The 20,101-nt window shown below is 39.3% G+C and overlaps 2 protein-coding genes and 1 long non-coding RNA gene across 8 annotated transcripts in view; 1 reads left to right on the top strand and 2 right to left on the bottom strand.

Moving 5' to 3' along the window:
• Positions 1-899: 899 nt before the first annotated feature.
• LOC139160222 (acetylcholinesterase-like) lies at positions 900-12,297 on the bottom strand. 4 transcript variants are annotated; one of them, XM_070737878.1, is made up of 5 exons: positions 12,222-12,289; positions 7,223-8,735; positions 4,410-4,564; positions 2,974-3,055; positions 900-1,245 (listed from the first exon to the last, which is right to left on the bottom strand). In XM_070737878.1, exons 2-4 carry the CDS (start codon positions 8,707-8,709, stop codon positions 3,021-3,023), a joined length of 1,677 nt encoding a protein of 558 aa, XP_070593979.1. In that variant the 5' UTR covers positions 8,710-8,735; positions 12,222-12,289; the 3' UTR covers positions 900-1,245; positions 2,974-3,020. The 4 variants fall into 4 exon arrangements, with proteins under 4 accessions (XP_070593979.1, XP_070593978.1, XP_070593980.1 ...); XM_070737877.1 differs by lacking the exon at positions 900-1,245 and having other exon boundaries at positions 2,648-3,055; XM_070737879.1 differs by lacking the exons at positions 900-1,245; positions 2,974-3,055 and adding an exon at positions 3,226-3,621 and having other exon boundaries at positions 12,222-12,297.
• Positions 1,106-11,341, top strand: LOC139160224 (uncharacterized). Its single transcript, XR_011557905.1, has 3 exons — positions 1,106-1,431; positions 6,649-6,770; positions 11,251-11,341. It is a non-coding gene; the product is annotated as an uncharacterized lncRNA (long non-coding RNA).
• Positions 12,298-14,413: 2,116 nt separating the features above from the next.
• The window catches only part of LOC139160220 (cholinesterase-like), a 31,207-nt gene continuing 25,519 nt past the window's right edge, over positions 14,414-20,101 (bottom strand). For all 3 annotated transcript variants that reach the window (XM_070737874.1, XM_070737876.1, XM_070737875.1), the window contains exons 3-4: positions 17,374-17,528; positions 14,414-16,015 (exon numbers count right to left, since the gene is read on the bottom strand). In XM_070737874.1, the coding sequence (XP_070593975.1) occupies positions 15,981-16,015; positions 17,374-17,528 (190 nt within the window). In that variant the 3' untranslated portion in view covers positions 14,414-15,980. The remainder of the gene's footprint in view (positions 16,016-17,373; positions 17,529-20,101) is intronic.

The following is a 20,101-nucleotide window of genomic DNA, read 5'->3' on the forward strand; positions in this document are numbered from 1 at the left end:
AAACATACATACAAACATATCATACATAAAACTACATAGGCAAGGGAGAGATGTCTCAGTTCCCCCATGCCTGACGGCAGAGGTGGGTTTTAGGAAGTTTACGAAAGGCAAGGAGGGTGGGTGCAGTCCTAATCTCTGGGGAGAGCTGGTTCCAGATGGTCGGGGCCGCCACAGAGAAGGCTCTTCCCCTGGGTCCCGCCAGCCGACACTGTTTAGTCGACGGGACCTGGAGAAGGCCAACTCTGTGGGACCTAACCGGCTGCTGGGATTCGTGAGATGTATGTGATATAGTGTGGTGTGATGTATAACGTGTGATGTGCATAGTGTGGGTATAGTGTGAGGTCTGTGTATGGTGTGTATGTGGTGCGGTGTGTTGTGTGTGTGTACTCTGTGTGTATGTTTGTGTGTGAATGAATGGTGTGAGATGTATGTGGTGAAGTGTGGTGTGATGTGATGTATGATGTGTGGGGTACATAGTGTGGTTATAGTGTGAGATGTGTGTAAGGTGTATATGGTGAGGTGTGCATGTGGCATGTGTGTGGTGTAGTGTGGTGGTTTCAGTAGATAGTTGCTAAGGAGGAAAAAAGAGTTGAAAAGCCCAACTTTTAATGCTATGCATTTCTGCTGGTTGGGCAACAGGTGGAGCTATTTTTCTAAACCAGGACATATGGGTTCCAGTAACTACTATCTGACATGGAAACTGTTTTTACAGCACAGGAGAAAAATAAACTCTGATTAAATGAATTGTGTCCCGATGTAAGCATCCTGGCTAAACTGGCTTCTCCATATCAGGATATATTAAAACAATTTTGATACCTAGAACACCAAACTTCCCGTTATTAAATTTAAGGAGCTCAACCCTTTGAAAATGTTATATGAGTCATTAGATTATAGCAAAATTTGCCAGAATTCCTGTTTCCTTTATTTGTTTTTCCATATTGCGTCAATTTCTTATGTTGTGAAAATAATTTATCCTGAGAAGTCAGACAGTATTTATAAAGAAGTTCTTTTTGAGGGAGGGGAATTAATTAAAAGCCTGCCTCAAATCAAGATATAATAAATTACTGTACTCCTCACAATTTATTATTTTAAAAGCAAAAGTGATGTGGGTTTTAGTGGTCTCTTTATTTGTCTTCCAAGATCCCACCAGTCAGTCCCTGAAGGGACAATGGATGCTTCTGGAAGGTTCTGTGGTGCAGCTTGTCATCATCGGCCCAGGCTTTAAAGAGCAGTCTTGATTGAATCCTGAGAGAAATGAACACACAACTATTATTCTGAAACCACCATAACTGTAGCTAGGTTTTCAAATGGTGCCTTTGAGATATGGATGCCATTTTCAAAGAGGTTCAACCTAAATGGCAACTCTTCATAGTAGGCCCGTTCAAGACACAGACAAAGCAGAGATTCCAGGATGCTCTTCTCTGCAGTAAGGTACAATAAGAGAATTTTATTTAGCTTTGTTTATTATATGTATCTCACCTTTATTATGTTTACAAATATCCCAAGGTGGAGAATATACCACACACTCAGGAATGAAATTCAAACTTTTTCCCTACCGGTTCCGTGGGCATGGCTTGGTGGCTGTGATCGGGGAAGGATATTGCAAAATCCCCATTCCTTCCCCACTCTGGGGCCAGCCAGAAGTGGTATTTGCTGGTTCTACAAACTACTCAAAATTTCCACTACCAGTTCTCTGGAACCTGTCAGAACCTGTTGAATTCCACCCCTGCCCACTCCTTCCAGACATTTGTACTGCCCCCACCCTCTTTGCCTTTCACATGTATAACTGATCTCAAGTTATTTCCTGCCCTTCTGTTACCAAGAGAGGACAATGGTCTTAGTTGGAAGAAATATTTGCATCTTGACATTCAGGGGTTCCTATGGGAATGTTCTGATAATATTTATCACAGGGCCACAAGAACACATTCCCAATGTTTCCTTTTTAAAAAAATAATAATAATATTTTTTATTATTTTTTTAAAATATAAGACAAAATAAAACAAATTACATTTAACATGTAAAGGAGCTACCATTGCTTCGCTAAGCATAGAGGTCTTTCTACTACAAAAAAGAATAGCTACTTATAATTAGATCAATACAGAAAGATAAAAATTGTTAATAACATATCTCTTGATATACTACTATGGTATAAAATTGACACAATTCGACATTTTCGTTATATCGTTGTAGTTATAATAATCACAATCAATTAATAAAACTAAAACTTACCCATTAAGTATCAGTATACTATGTATTCTACCTTGAAATTTTAACTTTTCTATAGTTTATTTTTATATCATTAATAATCTTTATTAGCGTTCCACCAATTATATACTTTCTCCCAGGTTTTATAAAACTCTTGTTTCCATTTGATTATTTAACCTTCTCGTCATCATATCTAATTCTGCACATCCCATAATTTTCTTAAAGACTTCTTCGTCTTTTGGAGTTTCCTTTTCTTTCCATTTCTGTGCAAATGTAATTCTTGCCACTGCTTATATATGAATTATTAAATAGCATATTTCTTTTTTATATTTAGTGTCAGTAATACCTAGTAAGAAAAATTCCAGGGTTTTCTTAATTTCCTTATTTGTAATTTTCTTTAACCATTTTTCTACCTTATTCCAATACATTCCCAATGTTTCCATTTGTCTATTAAATAGCCTCATTCATACGGAAACTGATTTCCCCAACAGGCTCAATTTCATTCCCATGGTTTCTGAGCACTGCGTAATCCTCTCTGCAAGTTACTCATTCCTTCCTTATGCCCAAGATCTGTGTTTGTTTATGCTGAGATCTAGAGGTTTCTCCAGGTTCCTCTTCCACAAAGGCCATGGGCAACAGCTTGGAGAGCTTCCATTTCACACAGTGAAGCTGAGACACAAAAGTGCTATTTAAAAATGGTTTGGAATGCCGATGTGAAACTACTATTTAGAAAGGAGTCTAGCCCCTTCTGAAATCATCCGACTGTACCCCAATTGAAGACTGTTACTACAACCAAGGTACTTCCTGTCTTCTTCCTAGTCCGATGAAACAGAATCACCTTTGGGCTTGTCTGCAGAACAAGGAAAAATGAAATATCAAGATAAGGTCTATCAAGATAATGTGCATAAGCGCACCAGTGTGCCTCCCTTCCCTGTCCAATTGTTCCCTCTTATCAGTACGCATCTTATGTATATAAACGATGTTATATCCATGAGGGTCGCCCAGAAAGTAATATACCACTTTTTTTTCTTCAACAATTATTTATTGAACACAATGAAAGTTAAACACAAGAAAGAATGATGTTTCATCTACATTCCCTATTTTTCCACGTAATCTCAGTCCCATGGCCTTCGTCCAGCGAGAAACAAGGGCGTGTATGCCCTGTCGGTACCACTCTTTGTTCTGGTCACTAAGCCATTTCTGCACTGTGCGAATCACCTCTTCGTCATCTTCAAAATATGCCTAGCGACTTACTGTACTTCTGTCGACTGCAGATTCTATATAAGCTGTACACAAATGTTTGTGAATGTTCCCAACAGTTTCTTTCTCCACAGTGAAAAATTCAATGACGACATGCTGCTTGTAACGTACATCACTTACAGATGCCATTTCAAAACACTGTTCCAGCTATGCTACCTGTCTGAAGAAACACAAACTTTACACACGCACTCCTGACAATTCAAATAATGTATATCTAAAGTTTCGCATTCATACCATTACTGTAGGCTGAGAAAAAAAAAGGGGTGCATTGCTTTCTGGGAGACCCTCGTATATAGATTACAAATACGTACTTGACAAATAAAATAAATACATAAATCTTATCATTAAAGAATCTGAATCTAGAAGTAGAATTCTGAGGATTCCATCATTCATGGCATAATATGTATTTATTAAATATATATATCAAAACATTATTGTTCATCACAGGGTCAACCAGATATTTAGACTGTATATGACACTTTTTATCCACCTATTCAGTCCTTCCCAAAAACCTGGGCCGGACAGATATTTTTTGATGGTGTTAAAGGTATCATTGTAAGCTGTTCCATGCAAAGCTGTTTTTTGCAATTGACTGAGAGGGATTTTGTCAATGCTGATAGTGGTCAAGAGGTGGTCCAGATGTTTTGGGGTTTGTTATTGTTGTTGCTGTTGTTATCTTTATGTGAGCAACTAAGGCTTACTTAGAGGACATTACTAGAGACCCAACTCATGGGATGCCATGAAATATGTTTGCCCTGCAAAATTTATCATGAGCGTTTTCAAAATTGCCCAGTGCAAAATCAAATGAGTATTTTTCAGCAAAGGCTGGCAGTAAAATCAAAATTGCTTTATGAGTGAGATGGGTTATCACTATATTTGCTATATAAATGATTTTTCATCAATGATGACTCCCTTCCAAAGGCAGAACTAATAGCTGAACTTACCTGACTCTTCAGCCTTTGAAAAAAGTCTCTTTAAAAAACCACAGTGCTCTATCACCCTTTCCTTGAATGGCTCAATATGAAGAAGGAAGAAATTCTGCTCTGTGGCATTATAGACTGACCACTCATCCTTGGTGGCTGCTAACCCAGTGGGATTCCTGTGGAGGAAAAAAAAGACATTGATGGAAACTAATCAAGGAGAGAACCAACCTAAAAATAAGGAGAAATTTCCTGACAGTGAGACCAATCAATCAGTGGAACAGCTTGTCTTCAGAAACTGTATGTGCTTCATCGCTGGAGGTTTTAAGGAAGAGATTGGATAGAAACAGAATGGAATAGGCCAGGGGAGAAATTCTGCAAGTTCGAACAATTTCTATAGAACCGGTGGTGGCCATTTTTTTTTCTTTTTTCTTTTTTCTTTTTATTGGTTTTATAAACTATGAACACACACAAGACAAACAAGTGCTCTGCGATTGGTGCCCACCACCAGACAAACATTCACACCCCACCACCAAATTGGAGGTGTTTCTGATATATACCATTTTAGCTCAAGAGCAAAATATCTCTTTACATATTATAAAGTGATTCTAATTTGTTCCTTGTAGCTTGGTCTCGGATTCTACTAGCCATATATCATCTTACCTTGTCCCATCGTCCCATCAGTTGTCACAAATTAGTTTCATTAACCGAATTCATCCTTTCATTAATAATCTCAAATTGAATATGATCCACCATGTACCAGTACCAATTTTGCATTGTCCATTTTGTCGCATCCTTCCAACCCAAGATTATAACCGCCAGAGCGCTTTCTATCGCTGCTTGTTTTATTTCTCTAAATTCTCCCATCGCATTGCTTTTAACTAATACTGCCATTTCCTTAATAATTATCCATCGTATATTTGGGCATCCTGTTAATATCCTCTTGCACTTTTTGCCAGAAGTTCTGCGCTACCAGACATTCCCGAAGTATGTGCATAAATATTCCTTTATCTTGACACCCATGCCAACAAGTATTTTTAACATTCTGCTGGAAATATGCAAGTTGAACGGGTGTAAAATACCACTTATGTAATATTTTCCTTCTCATTTCCCTAACCCTTGTATTCTTAATTTTCCTTATGTTCTCGACTATATTTTTCATCTTTTGCACATCTACTTGTATTTCACTCTGCCCCCATTTAGTCAATCCTTGGGTCACATACCCATCTGACTGCACTAACATCTTATATATATTACTTGCTTGTGCCTTGGTACCCTCACTGTTTTCTCTTATTATTTTCTCTAACTCTATCTCCTCCCTAAATAGTGCTTCTTTATTCTCCCTTTCATTCAGATATTTACATATTGCATTTATTAGTAGCCATCTTCCCTTACCCAACCACCATTCTATATGATTTCTACTTGCCCTCCCATCCTTCTTGTACAACTGTTCTATCTTAGTTATCCCTCTTTCCTTCAATGGTGGTGGCCATTTTGCACAGTTTGGAGTACCCGTAAATCACGTCACTGACTGGCCCCTACCCTCCCTGGCCCTCCCACTCACTCCTTCTCTCCTCAGCCTCATACACACAGAGCAAACATGAGAAGGAGATAAGAAGCAGCCAGGTTGAAAGCTAGAAGACTTGGCTGAATTTTTCTGTCAGTTCTGTGGGTGAGACTTGGTGGGGTGCTGCCAGCCTACCTTACCGTGAGTTACATCAAATTGGCCACACCCACAGAGTCACATGACCCCCTACTAAGCCAGGCACACCAAGTCACGCCCACAGAACTGGTAGGGAAAAATTTGAATGTCACCCCCGGAATAGGATCTCCGGCTTGAGCAGGAAGTTGGACCAGAAGACTTCCAAGATCCCTTCCAACTCAGTTACTCTGATGTAGCTCTTTCCAAAGAGACTGGTTTTGACTTGAGAAACTACAGCCCAGGGGAATTCCCAAAAGGGAACTTTGAATGAGGGGTGAAATTTCTTGTGTCTCCTCCTTGGTGATCCAAACTTTTAAGTCGTAAGATCCCACCTTCGTTGCCCCTTTTAAGTCATGAGAGAACACGCAGTGGGCTGGTCAGATTCATTTATTAGGAATCCACAGCTTGAAACAAAGAAAGCATTTTGTAGCAACATGTAACAACACGTGACTCGGGTTTTCCTTTTTTAAAGGGCTCAGGTTTTGGGAGGCGTGGCTTTGACAGCCGTTTGTACTTTCCCACGCGCGGCTTAACCAATTACTTTAAACTATCTGCAAATAGGTAATTCGAATAATGATTGACACCCCCGTAACCATGGATACAGAACACAAAACCAGGCCAGCTCCTCGTAGACACTTGGATTTGCCAGTTACAATCCTCACGCCCTGCACACCCTCCATCTTGTGAGTTTTCCCTTTATTACTTACTCCTTTGCTTGTTCTCTTAATGGAAGAGCAATGCTCTGTTTCTTATCTCCCCTTTGCCTTCTTTATTCCACTTGGAGAAATAATGTACCATAGAATGTGTGTGATACCACTAAACTCATAAAAGAACAATTATACAAATCTAATAAATTATTATAATTATAAATAAGTGACATTGTTAACAATCCTTAAAGGTTTCAGGGCTGTTTCCAGTACAGATAGTCCTTGACTTACAACTATTCATTTCATGCCCATTCAAGGTTACAAAGCCACTGAAAAAAGTGACTTACTACTGGTCCTTGCACTTATGCAAAGGAATAGCATGCATTATTTTGTGGCCGTGTTACTTTAAATTTAAAGTGTGTTTGTGAATGGAAGGGATTTCTTTGGATTTTATATACAAATTTATAGAAATAAAGTGAACCACTTACCCAGTTCTGGCAAACTCCGCCCAGTAGTGCATCATCTTACGGCTCAGTCTGGCTTCAGCCTCTGTGTATGTTTGATTGACAGGCATCATTGATTCAAGGGTTCCAAAAACAAAAGGAACCTCATCACCATGTGATGCCCCAATCCATTCAGGCAAAACTGACCATGAAGGGCGATGTGTGAATAAATAGGGATATACAGGAGTCCCAGTTTTCCCAATATTTCCTGCAGCTTTCCTGACTGGGCATGTAAAGGTCCGATCTGTATAGAAATGGGACAGAGCGGAGCGGTATTGCGCTGGGCCGTGTTGTCCTTCACTGTATCTCAGTGCAATAGTCCGAATAAAATCTTCAGTTGCGTTGGGCACCAACAGCCGTATCCCTTTCAGAAGCTGCTCCTGATTGATGAGATTGTCGGTGATGTTAGGAAAAATATAGGGGACGAATGTGGCCGCTTCATCAGAGGTTATACCCATGAGGACTGGTTTGACCGGAATTTGCCCCTCCTCCATGAGCTTTTCTGGATCACCAAGCAAAAAGTCCCCATCTACGGCTGGCATGAAGGGAAAATTTGCAAGGACGCCACCTTTGAGGAACAGAGCTGTTTCATGCTGACTAAGTTCAGAAGCATTTTTTGTTTGCAGACAATGCACTATGCTGATATTATTGTCCTGGGAGCAACCTAGCAGATGAACAAATTCCAAAGCTAACCGTTTGGCTTCCTCAGGAGTCCTCCAAGCCCAGTAGATATTGGCTGTTCCACTCTGGATCACCGCTTGGGCAAAAAGGTCCTGGCTTTTTGGTGCGAGAAGGTGGAAATTCACAGAATATCCTCCAGCACTGTGGCCAAAAATGGTCACCTGAGAAGGATCTCCCCCAAAGACACCTGCATTCTCTTTTATCCACTCCAGGGCCAGTTGTTGGTCCCATAAGCCTAGGTTCCCTGGAGCAGCTGGTGGCAAGTACAGAAAGCCCAGGGCTCCCAAGCGATAATTGATGGTGACCACAATGACGTCCTCAGCGGCAGCCAAATGTGCCCCATTGTACATGTCCAGTGAAGACGCGCCTAATACAAATCCCCCTCCATGTATCCAGACCAAAAGTGGCACTGGTAAAGAAGGTTGTGGGTGTGGCACCCAGATGTTGAGGGAAAGGCAATCTTCTGATGGTGGTGTTTTAGGAGACCATGCTTCAGGGACACCCTGGAAAATAAATTGAGGACAGGAATTGCCAAAGCTGGTGGCTTCTAATGTTTGATTCCATGGCTGATGTGGGAGAGGTTTCTGGAAACGCAACTTCCCCAGGGGCGGCTCAGCATAAGGAACGCCTAGATAGGCTGTCACAGATCCATTGTCAGATAGGAACTGCTTGCCCTTAATAGGGCCACTGCTGGTTGTGACCACTGTGTCCTCATTAGAAGCAGAACCGGAGGCTAATGGAAAGAGGAGGAGGAGGCAGCAGAAGAGAGACGGGCATAGCAGAGAAGGCATTGCAAGAGTAGGATGAGTCGGTGGACCTGGAAATAATTACAACCGATACGAAATTATTCCACTTACTATATAAGCCCATGTAGTGTCAATTCATCATTGATTTACTCTGATGGGGACCCCAATGGTGAGCAAGGAGTGACTTAGTCACCTTTGCCTTCTCTGTTGTATCCTGTAATGGCTACCTTGTAACTCTGTAAATAGTTTGTTCCTCTTTCAGCGCTGTCTGAGCCCAAGCAGGAAGTCGCTCCTGATTGGCTCAGACGCGGCCGGCTCTGGCTTTGGCGGGAACCGCAAATATATAAAAGGAGCGGTTTCTCCAGCCAGAGTCAGTCGGTACTCGCTGAATTGTCACTTTACCTTGCTGAGCTGTCACTTATTCTCTGAGCTGAATAAAAGTACCGATTGCTCCAAACCCTGTCTCTGGGTCTACTTCATTCTCCATGATGTGTCTCCAAGATTCCAGAAGAACCGCTTAGAACTCTTGGTTACCGATCCCTTTGCTCAGCGAATGGACAGTTTTGACACTGAATTGTTAGTAAATCTTCTCCGGGGTTTCCCAATACAATGTTATTATATATTGTTTTCATTATGCCTATAATATTTAATGTTTTGTTTTATTATTTATTAATTTAATTTATATGCCGCCCAACTCCCTAAGGACTCTGGGCGGCTTACAACATAAAGAAACAACATTTAAAAGGAACGATTTAAGAATAATTTAGAAAACCCTAATAAAACCATACATATCCCTCACTCTCACTCATGGATGGATCTTGATGGCGCCTCATTTGATCAACGGCCCCAGGCTTGGTGGAAAAGCCAGGTCTTTACACTTTTGGGTAAGGCCAGTAGGGTGGGGATGGTACGGATTTCTGGAGGCAGTTGTTTCTAGAGGGCTGGAGCTGCCACCGAGAAGGCCCTTCCCTGTGGCCCGACATTGTTTGGCTGATGGGACCCAGAGAAGGCCAACTCTCTGGGCCGTTATCGGTCGCTGGGAACTATGTGGTAGAAGGTATATCTTTCTAACATTCCAAAATCCCATTCTGGAATTTAGTGTAGCAATCCCTATCTTATGGATTATGGCTAAGATTTAACAGAAATAAATAACAATGTAAAATCACCCCCAATCAACACTTTTACTTCTCCAGTCCTGCTTTAAATCATCCAAACTATCCAGTTGATTCTTTCTGTCACATTCACACACACACACACACACACACACACACATCTGTGAGTTGTGAAACTGAAGTCGTTCTGTTGTAAACATCCCCAAAACCCAGTTAGCCTTTCAGAAGGCCCTGAAGATGTGGTTTTCCCAGCAACTTTGGGGAGCCCAGTGTAAGTTTGTGTAATGGTTATATTATCTTTAGATTGATGTTTTTCTCCCCAAAGGTTGCTTTTATATATTTCATAAGCTTTTAATAGCTGTGACGTTGTTTAATTGTTGTTGGTTGTATACATCATGTTCGGTGAGAGGGGTGGGCATATAAATGTGATAAGTAAATTTTATTTTTATTTCTCACCTTTAAAAGGCCATCCATCTCCCAAAAAGTGACTGTGGCATACAACCACCAATAAAATTTATTTATTTGTTTGTTTGTTTGTTACTTAGTTAGTTAGTTAGTTAGTTAGTTTAGTTAGTTAGTTAAGACAAGTGAAGATATAATAATATTAAAATCCATGATACTAATAAAATCAAAAATTTGAAAAAGAGTATATTAGAAATAATAATATTCAAATACATGCAACTTGTAAAACTGAAGAATATTAAGGACAGGGGACGGAAGGCACTCCCGTTACTGACCTCTTAGGAATTGGGAGAGGTCAACGGTGGATAGTCTAAGGGTAAAGCTTTGGGGGTTAGGAGATGATACTACAGAGTCTGGTAGTGAGTTCCATGCATCAACTACTCGGTTACTAAAGTCGTATTTCCTGCAGTTGAGTTTGGAGCGGTTTACTTTAAGTTTATATCTGTTGTGTGCTCGTCTGTTGTTGTGATTGTAGCTGAAGTAGTCATTGACAGAAAGGACGTTGAAGCACATGATTTTATGGACTATGCTTAGATCGTGTTTAAGGCGACGTAGTTCTAAGCTTTCTAAACCAAGGGTTGTAAGTCTAGTTTCGTATGGTATTCTGTTACGAGTGGAGGAGTGGAGGGCTCTTTAGTAAAGTATCTCTGGACACAACTTCAACAGTGGAGAAAGTAATTGAAAAACAGCTTTCTACTACTGTAGTCCCTTCACATGCGAATGCTAACCTTGATTTGTCCGATATTCCCCTTTCCTGCCAGGGTGGGTCAACCACTGAAAATGAATAAACTTTGGATATTTCCCTCTTAAATTTGCCCACAGTACAGGGAGTCCTCAACTTATGACCCATAATTAAGCCACAAATTTCCACTACTAAGCAAGGCAATTGTTAGATGAGTTTTGCCCCATTTTACGACCTTTCTTGCTACAGTTGTTAAGTGAATTGCTGCAGTTATTCTTAGTAAAATGATTGTTGAGTGAATCTGGTTTTCCCGTTGACTTCGCTTGTCAGGAGGTTGCTAAAAGTGATCACGTGACCCTGGGACAATGTAATCGTCATAAATACATGCTTGGCATCCAAATTTTGATCATGTGACCATTGGGAGGCTGCAATTGTCGTAAGTATGAAGCAAAGGTCATAAATCACTTGTTTCAATTTCAAATGAATGTAAATTGAGGACTACCTGTATTACAGTCTTTCCTATAATAACTATATCCAGTTGTGAAAACTGGACACTTAAAAGGAAGACAGACAGAAGAAAATTTGACTCTTGCAAATTATGGGATTGGATACCGCTAATGCTCATATCTCAGAGGGCAAATATAGCAACCTAGGAGACTTTTGTCCCTATCAAACTGAAACCTAGGATTAAAGTTATGTTGGTTATGTTGTGCAATAAAATTCCTTAGGGAAAAAAACAGTTATACTCAGAATAGTTAGAAGCACTTATAAAGGGACAAGCAAAGAATACCAATAAGCAAGATACTGTTTAAAACTTAGAAGAGTGCTAGTCTATAAAGTCTATAAAACAATGTTTCTCATTCTTAGCAATTTTTAAGATGTGTGGAGTGGACTTTAAGTTCCAGAATTCTGTGAGTGGAAGTCCACACATCTTAAAGTCGCCACTGTTGAGAAATAATGTTATAAAAAGCCAGGTACAACTGAAAAGTTAAAAAAGCACACTTTCAACTTCTGCCTCGGAACCCAGTAATTCAAATTTTCTAATCACCATGGGATTTCTCTTCCCTGCTTTTTCTTTTCCACCCTTGTTCTCTGTGTCTCACACTCTAGCAAGCATTTTCTATTATGGCTGAAGAAATTGTTGTCTTTTTATGTATGTTTACCCTAGAATAGAACTAACTACCCTAAATAGAATTAACCACCCAGAAAAACAACAGTAAGAAATTATAGTCCCTTTCCTAAAAATCATCTAATTCTCTGAAAAAAAGCCTGTTATTCAAAAATTCTGCAGACATACTTACTTGTCAGATTTAATGGGATTATTCGAAAGAAGAAAGAAGCTTCATAGATCACCAGGCTGTATCCTGCTCTCTCACACACACACAAAAGAAAAAGATCAGAAAAAGAACAACTTTATATATTGCAGGAAGGTGCATTGACCAACTGGTTTCTGTCCACAAAGTGGGAGGAAGCTGCAAGTATTGGCAAAAGGCTCCAATATCAAAGACATGGAAAAAGAGAGAACTTTCTTCAAATGGGGTGAGAGAACTCTAGAGCAAAGGACAGTCACTATCTCTGGTGGGCAGCCTTGAAAAGAGCCATTACAACATCTGTCCATATTTGAAAGCAACTAAAGAACCTGAAAGCAAATAACAGATACCTGAGGTGACCTTAAATTGGATGACTCTAAAATTGTTGGACAGGCAGCATCACCACCAGATAGATTTGCAATTGGCTGACCAACTGCACTCAGCAGGTATCATGAACAATTGTGGGAATTAAGTACCGTATGTCTAGTGGCTAGCCTAATAAAAAGAATTAGAGGGGACATGATAATGATCTTCCAGTACTTGAGGGGCTGTCACAAAGAAACAGAATACCCTACGAGACTAGACTTTCAATCCTGGGCCTAGAAAGTTTAGAACTAAGATGCCTTAAACAAGATCTAAGTATTGCCCACAAGATCATATGCTGCAACATCCTGCCTGTCGGCGACTACTTCAGCTTCAACCACAACAACACTAGAGTGCACAACAGATTTAAACTTAATATTAAATGCTCCAAACTTGACTGTAAAAAATACGACTTCAGTAACCGAGTTGTTGAAGCGTGGAACTCATTACCGGACTCCACAGTGTCATCCCCAAACCCCCAACACTTTACCCTTAGATTATCTACGGTTGACCTATCCAGATTCCTAAGAGGTCAGTAAGAATTATGGGAGGGTTTTTTAAGGCTACAAATCCCTAAGGAATTTCCCCCCAAAGGGTTTGATATACTAAATTGAACAATCCTGAACATCAGAAAAATATAAATGAACTGAAAAAAATGGTTCTTATTGGTTTATTTTTGCCACAAAAGGGCCACCCCCCCTCGGCCGTGCTGTGTGCCATTATTGTCACTTTTTATACATATTTGGCTAGAAATATTTGGAATACCCTTTTGAAAATCAACCACATTGTAGCCAGAGAACTAATTTTATGAAAGAAATCCATTTTACTAAAAAAAGGTATGTAATTTTTATATAAATTGAAATAATTGAACACGGGGGAGGCATACTTTTATGTGCAAAATAAACCAATATGCATCAATTTTTCCAGTTCAATTTTCATATCATTATGTTCAGAAATGTTCAAGCTACAAATCCCACACCAACTTTAGTAAAATAGAATGCATTTTGCTAGCAAAACTATCCATAAAGTGAAGACTATTTCACAGAAATGGGGGGGCATGCATTATATCAGCTAAATAAACCAATAAGATTTACTTTTTTCATTTCAATTTTCATATCATTGTGTGCAGAAATGTTCAGACTACTTTCCAAGTGAAAAAAGCTTTCAAAAAGACCAAACATAAGCACTTCAAATGAAGGGTTTTCGGTCCGGGTCAGGGTGACCCGGGAACAGAAGATTAAGGAGTTTTTTCGAAAAGAACAGCAGGGTTATAGCAAAATGTGGCAGAATTCCTGTTTCCTTTATTTGTTTTTCCATATTGCGTGAATTTCTTATGTTGTGAAAATAATGTATCCTAAGAAGTCAGACAGTATTTATAAAGAAGTTCTTTTTGAGGGAGGGGAATTAATTAAAAGCCTGCCTCAAATCAAGATATAATAAATTACTCCTCACAATTTATTATTTTAAAAGCAAAAGTGATGTGGGTTTTAGTGGTCTCCTTATTTGTCTTCCAAGATCCCACCAGTCAGTCCCTGAAGGGACAATGGATGCTTCTGGAAGGTTCTCTGGTGCAGCTTGCCATCATCGGCCCAGGCTTTAAAGAGAAGTCTTCATTGAATCCTGAGAGAAATGAACACACAACTATTATTCTGAAGCCACCATAACTGTAGCTAGGTTTTCAAATGGTGCCTTTGAGATATGGATGCCATTTTCAAAGAGGTTCAACCTAAATGGCAACTCTTCATAGTAGGCCCGTTCAAGACACAGACAAAGCAGAGATTCCAGGATGCTCTTCTCTGTAGTAAGGTACAATAAGAGAATTTTATTTAGCTTTGTTTATTATATGTATCTCACCTTTATTATTTTTACAAATATCCCAAGGTGGAGAACATACCTCACACTCAGGAATGAAATTCAAACTTTTTCCTTGCCGGTTCCGTGGGCATGGCTTGGTGGCTGTGATAGGGGAAGGATATTGCAAAATCCCAATTCCTTCCCCACTCTGGGGCCAGCCAGAAGTGGTATTTGCTAGTTCTACAAACTACTCAAAATTTCCACTACCGACTCTCCAGAACCTGCCAAAACCTGTTGAATTCCACCCCTGCCCACTCCTTCCAGAGATTTGTCCTGCCCCCACCCTCTTTGCCTTTCACATATACAGTATAACTGATCTCAAGTTATTTCCTGCCCTTCTGTTAGCAAGAGAGGACAATGGTCTTAGTTGGAAGAAATATATGCATATTGACATTCAGGGGTTCCTATGGGAATGTTCTGATAATATTTATCACAGGGCCACAAGAACACATTCCCAATGTTTCCTTTTTAAAAAAATAATAATAATATTTTTTATTATTTTTTTAAAATATAAGACAAAATAAAACAAATTACATTTAACATGTAAAGGAGCTACCATTGCTTCTTTAGCATAGAAGTCTTTCTACTACAAAAAAGAATAGCTACTTATAATTAGATCAATACAGAAAGATAAAAATTGTTAATAACATATCTCTTGATATACTACTATGATATAAAATCGACACAATTCGACATTTTCATTATATCATTGTAGTTATAATAATCACAATCAATTAATAAAACTAAAACTTACCCATTAAGTATCAGTATACTATGTATTCTACCTTGAAATTTTAACTTTTCTATAGTTTATTTTTATATCATTAATAATCTTTATTAGCGTTCCACCAATTATATACTTTCTCCCAGGTTTTATAAAACTCTTGTTTCCATTTGATTATTTAACCTTCTCGTCATCATATCTAATTCTGCACATCCCATAATTTTCTTAAAGACGTCTTCGTCTTTGGGAGTTTCCTTTTCTTTCCATTTCTGTGCAAATGCAATTCTTGCCACTGCTAATATATGAATTATTAAATAGCATATTTCTTTTTTATATTTAGTATCAGTAATACCTAGTAAGAAAAATTCCAGGGTTTTCTTAATTTCCTTATTTGTAATTTTCTTTAACCATTTTTCTACCTTATTCCAATACATTCCCAATGTTTCCATTTGTCTATTAAATAGCCTCATTCATACGGAAACTGATTTCCCCAACAGGCTCAATTTCATTCCCATGGTTTCTGAGCACTGCGTAATCCTCTCCTCAAGTTACTCATTCCTTCCTTCCTTATGCCCAAGATCTGTGTTTGTTTATGCTGAGATCTAGAGGTTTCTCCAGGTTCCTCTTCCACAAAGGCCATGGGCAACAGCTTGGAGAGCTTCCATTTCACACAGTGAAGCTGAGACACAAAAGTGCTATTTAAAAATGGTTTGGAATGCCGATGTGAAACTACTATTTAGAAAGGAAATCATCCGTCTGTACCCCAATTGAAGACTGTTACTACAACCAAGGTACTTCCTGTCTTCTTCCTAGTCCGATGAAACAGAATCACCTTTGGGCTTGTCTGCAGAACAAGGAAAAATGAAATATCAAGATAAGGTCTATCAAGATAATGTGCATAAGCGCACCAGTGTGCCTCCCTTCCCTGTCCAATTGTTCCCTCTTATCAGTACGCATCTTATGTATATAAACGATGTTATATCCATGAGGGTCGCCCAGAAAGTAATATACCACTTTTTTTTCTTCAACAATTATTTATTGAACACAATGAAAGTTAAACACAAGAAAGAATGATGTTTCATCTACATTCCCTATTTTTCCACGTAATCTCAGTCCCATGGCCTTCGTCCAGCGAGAAACAAGGGCGTGTATGCCCTGTCGGTACCACTCTTTGTTCTGGTCACTAAGCCATTTCTGCACTGTGCGAATCACCTCTTCGTCACCTTCAAAATATGCATAGCGACTTACTGTACTTCTGTCGACTGCAGATTCTATATAAGCTGTACACAAATGTTTGTGAATGTTCCCAACAGTTTCTTTCTCCACAGTGAAAAATTCAATGACGACATGCTGCTTGTAACGTACATCACTTACAGATGCCATTTCAAAACACTGTTCCAGCTATGCTACCTGTCTGAAGAAACACAAAATTTACACACGCACTCCTGACAATTCAAATAATGTATATCTAAAGTTTCGCATTCATACCATTACTGTAGGCTGAGAAAAAAAACAGGGGTGCATTGCTTTCTGGGAGACCCTCGTATATAGATTACAAATACGTACTTGACAAATAAAATAAATACATAAATCTTATCATTAAAGAATCTGAATCTAGAAGTAGAATTCTGAGGATTCCATCATTCATGGCATAATATGTATTTATTAAATATATATATCAAAACATTATTGTTCATCACAGGGTCAACCAGATATTTAGACTGTATATGACACTTTTTATCCACCTATTCAGTCCTTCCCAAAAACCTGGGACGGACAGATATTTTTTGATGGTGTTAAAGGTATCATTGTAAGCTGTTCCATGCAAAGCTGTTTTTTGCAATTGACTGAGAGGGATTTTGTCAATGCTGATAGTGGTCAAGAGGTGGTCCAGATGTTTTGGGGTTTGTTATTGTTGTTGTTGCTGTTGTTATCTTTATGTGAGCAACTAAGGCTTACTTAGAGGACATTACTAGAGACCCAACTCATGGGATGCCATGAAATATGTTTGCCCTGCAAAATTTATCGTGAGCGTTTTCAAAATTGCCCAGTGCAAAATCAAATGAGTATTTTTCAGCAAAGGCTGGTAGTAAAATCAAAATTGCTTTATGAGTGAGATGGGTTATCACTATATTTGCTATATAAATGATTTTTCATCAATGATGACTCCCTTCCAAAGGCAGAACTAATAGCTGAACTTACCTGACTCTTCAGCCTTTGAAAAAAGGCTCTTTAAAAAACCACAGTGCTCTATCACCCTTTCCTTGAATGGCTCAATATGAAGAAGAAAGAAATTCTGCTCTGTGGCATTATAGACTGACCACTCATCCTTGGTGGCTGCTAACCCAGTGGGATTGCTGTGGAGGGAAAAAAAGACATTGATGGAAACTAATCAAGGAGAGAACCAACCTAAAAATAAGGAGAAATTTCCTGACAGTGAGACCAATCGATCAGTGGAACAGCTTGTCTTCAGAAACTGTATGTGCTTCATCGCTGGAGGTTTTAAGGAAGAGATTGGATAGAAACAGAATAGAATAGGCCAGGGGAGAAATTCTGCAGGTTCGAACAAGTTCTATAGAACCGGTGGTGGCCATTTTTTTTTCTTTTTTCTTTTTTCTTTTTATTGGTTTTATAAACTATGAACACACACAAGACAAACAAGTGCTCTGCGATTGGTGCCCACCACCAGACAAACATTCACACCCCACCACCAAATTGGAGGTGTTTCTGATATATACCATTTTAGCTCAAGAGCAAAATATCTCTTTACATATTATAAAGTGATTCTAATTTGTTCCTTGTAGCTTGGTCTCGGATTCTACTAGCCATATATCATCTTACCTTGTCCCATCGTCCCATCAGTTGTCACAAATTAGTTTCATTAACCGAATTAATCCTTTCATTAATAATCTCAAATTGAATATGATCCACCATGTACCACTACCAATTTTGCATTGTCCATTTTGTCACATCCTTCCAACCCAAGAATATAATATAAGAGTCCAGGGAGAGGGGCGTCATACAAATCCAATCAATCAATCAATCAATCAATCAATCAATCAATCAACAAACAAACAAACAAACAAACAAACAAACAAACAAACAAACTGCCTGAGCACTTTCTATCGCTGCTTGTTTTATTTCTCTAAATTCTCCCATCGCATTGCTTTTAACTAATACTGCCATTTCCTTAATAATTATCCATCATATATTTACAATCGTGTTAATATCCTCTTGCACTTTTTGCCAGAAGTTCTGCGCTACCAGACATTCCCGAAGTATGTGCATAAATACTCCTTTATCTTGACGCCCATGCCAACAAGTATTTTTAACATTCTGCTGGAAATATGCAAGTTGAACGGGTGTAAAATACCACTTATGTAATATTTTCCTTCTCATTTCCCTAAACCTTGTATTCTTAATTTTCCTTATGTTCTCGACTATATTTTTCATCTCTTGCACATCTACTTGTATTTCACTCTGCCACCATTTAGTCGAACCTTGGGTCACATACCCATCTGACTGCACTAACATCTTATATATATTACTTGCTTGTGCCTTGGTACCCTCACTGTTTTCTCTTATTATTTTCTCTAACTCTATCTCCTCCCTAAATAGTGCTTCTTTATTCTCCCTTTCATTCAGATATTTACATATTGCATTTATTAATAGCCATCTTCCCTTACCCAACCACCATTCTATATGATTTCTACTTGCCCTCCCATCCTTCTTGTACAACTGTTCTATCTTAGTTATCCCTCTTTCCTTCAATGGTGGCGGCCATTTTGCACAGTTTGGAGAACTGGTAAATTACGCCACTGACTGGCCCCGTCCCTCCCCTCCCTGGCCCTCCCACTCACTCCTTCTCTCCTCGGCCTCATACACACAGAGCAAACATGAGAAGGAGACAAGAAGCAGCCAGGTTGAAAGCTAGAAGACTTGGCTGAATTTTTCCGTCAGTTCTGTGGGTGAGACTTGGTGAGGTGCTGCCAGCCTACCTTACCGTGAGTTATATCGAATTGGCCACACCCACAGAATCACATGACCCCCTACTAAGCCACACAACACCAAGCCACGCCCACAGAACCGGTAGGGAAAAAATTTGAATGTCACCCCTGGAATAGGATCTCCTGCTTGAGCAGGAAGTTGGACCAGAAGACTTCCAAGATCCCTTCCAACTCGGTTACTCTGATGTCGCTCTTTCCAAAGAGACTGGTTTTGCCTTGAGAAACTACAGCCCAAGGGAATTCCCAAAAGGGACTTTGAAGGAGGGGTGAAATTTCTTGCGTCTCCTCATTGGTGATCCAAACTTTTAAGTCGTAAGATCCCACCTTCGTTGCCACTTTTAAGTTGTGAGAGAACACGCAGTGGGCTGGTCAGATTCATTTATTAGGAATCCACAGCTTGAAACAAAGAAAGCATTTTGTAGCAACATGTAACAACATGTGGCTCGGGTTTCCTTTTTTTTAAAGGGCTCAGGTTTTGGGAGGCGTGGCTTTGATAGCCCTTTGTACTTTCCCACGCGCGGCTTAACCAATTACTTTAAACTATCTGCAAAAAGATAATTTGAATAATGATTGACACCCCCGTAACCATGGATACAGAACACAAAACCAGGCCAGCTCCTCGTAGACACTTGGATTTGCCAGTTACAATCCTCACACCCTGCACACCCTCCAGCTTGTGAGTTTTCCCTTTATTACTTACTCCCTTGCAAGCCTTTGCTTGTTCTCTTAATGGAAGAGCAATGCTCTGTTTCTTATCTCCCCTTTGCCTTCTTTATTCCACTTGGAGAAATAATGTACCATAGAATGTGTGTGATACCACTAAACTCATAAAAGAACAATTATACAAGTCTAATAAATTATTATAATTATATATAAGTGACATTGTTAAGAATCCTTAAAGGTTTCAGGGCTGTTTCCAGTAC

This window comes from Erythrolamprus reginae, chromosome 2 (genome assembly GCF_031021105.1).
Source record: "Erythrolamprus reginae isolate rEryReg1 chromosome 2, rEryReg1.hap1, whole genome shotgun sequence".
Classification (NCBI taxonomy): domain Eukaryota; kingdom Metazoa; phylum Chordata; class Lepidosauria; order Squamata; family Dipsadidae; genus Erythrolamprus; species Erythrolamprus reginae.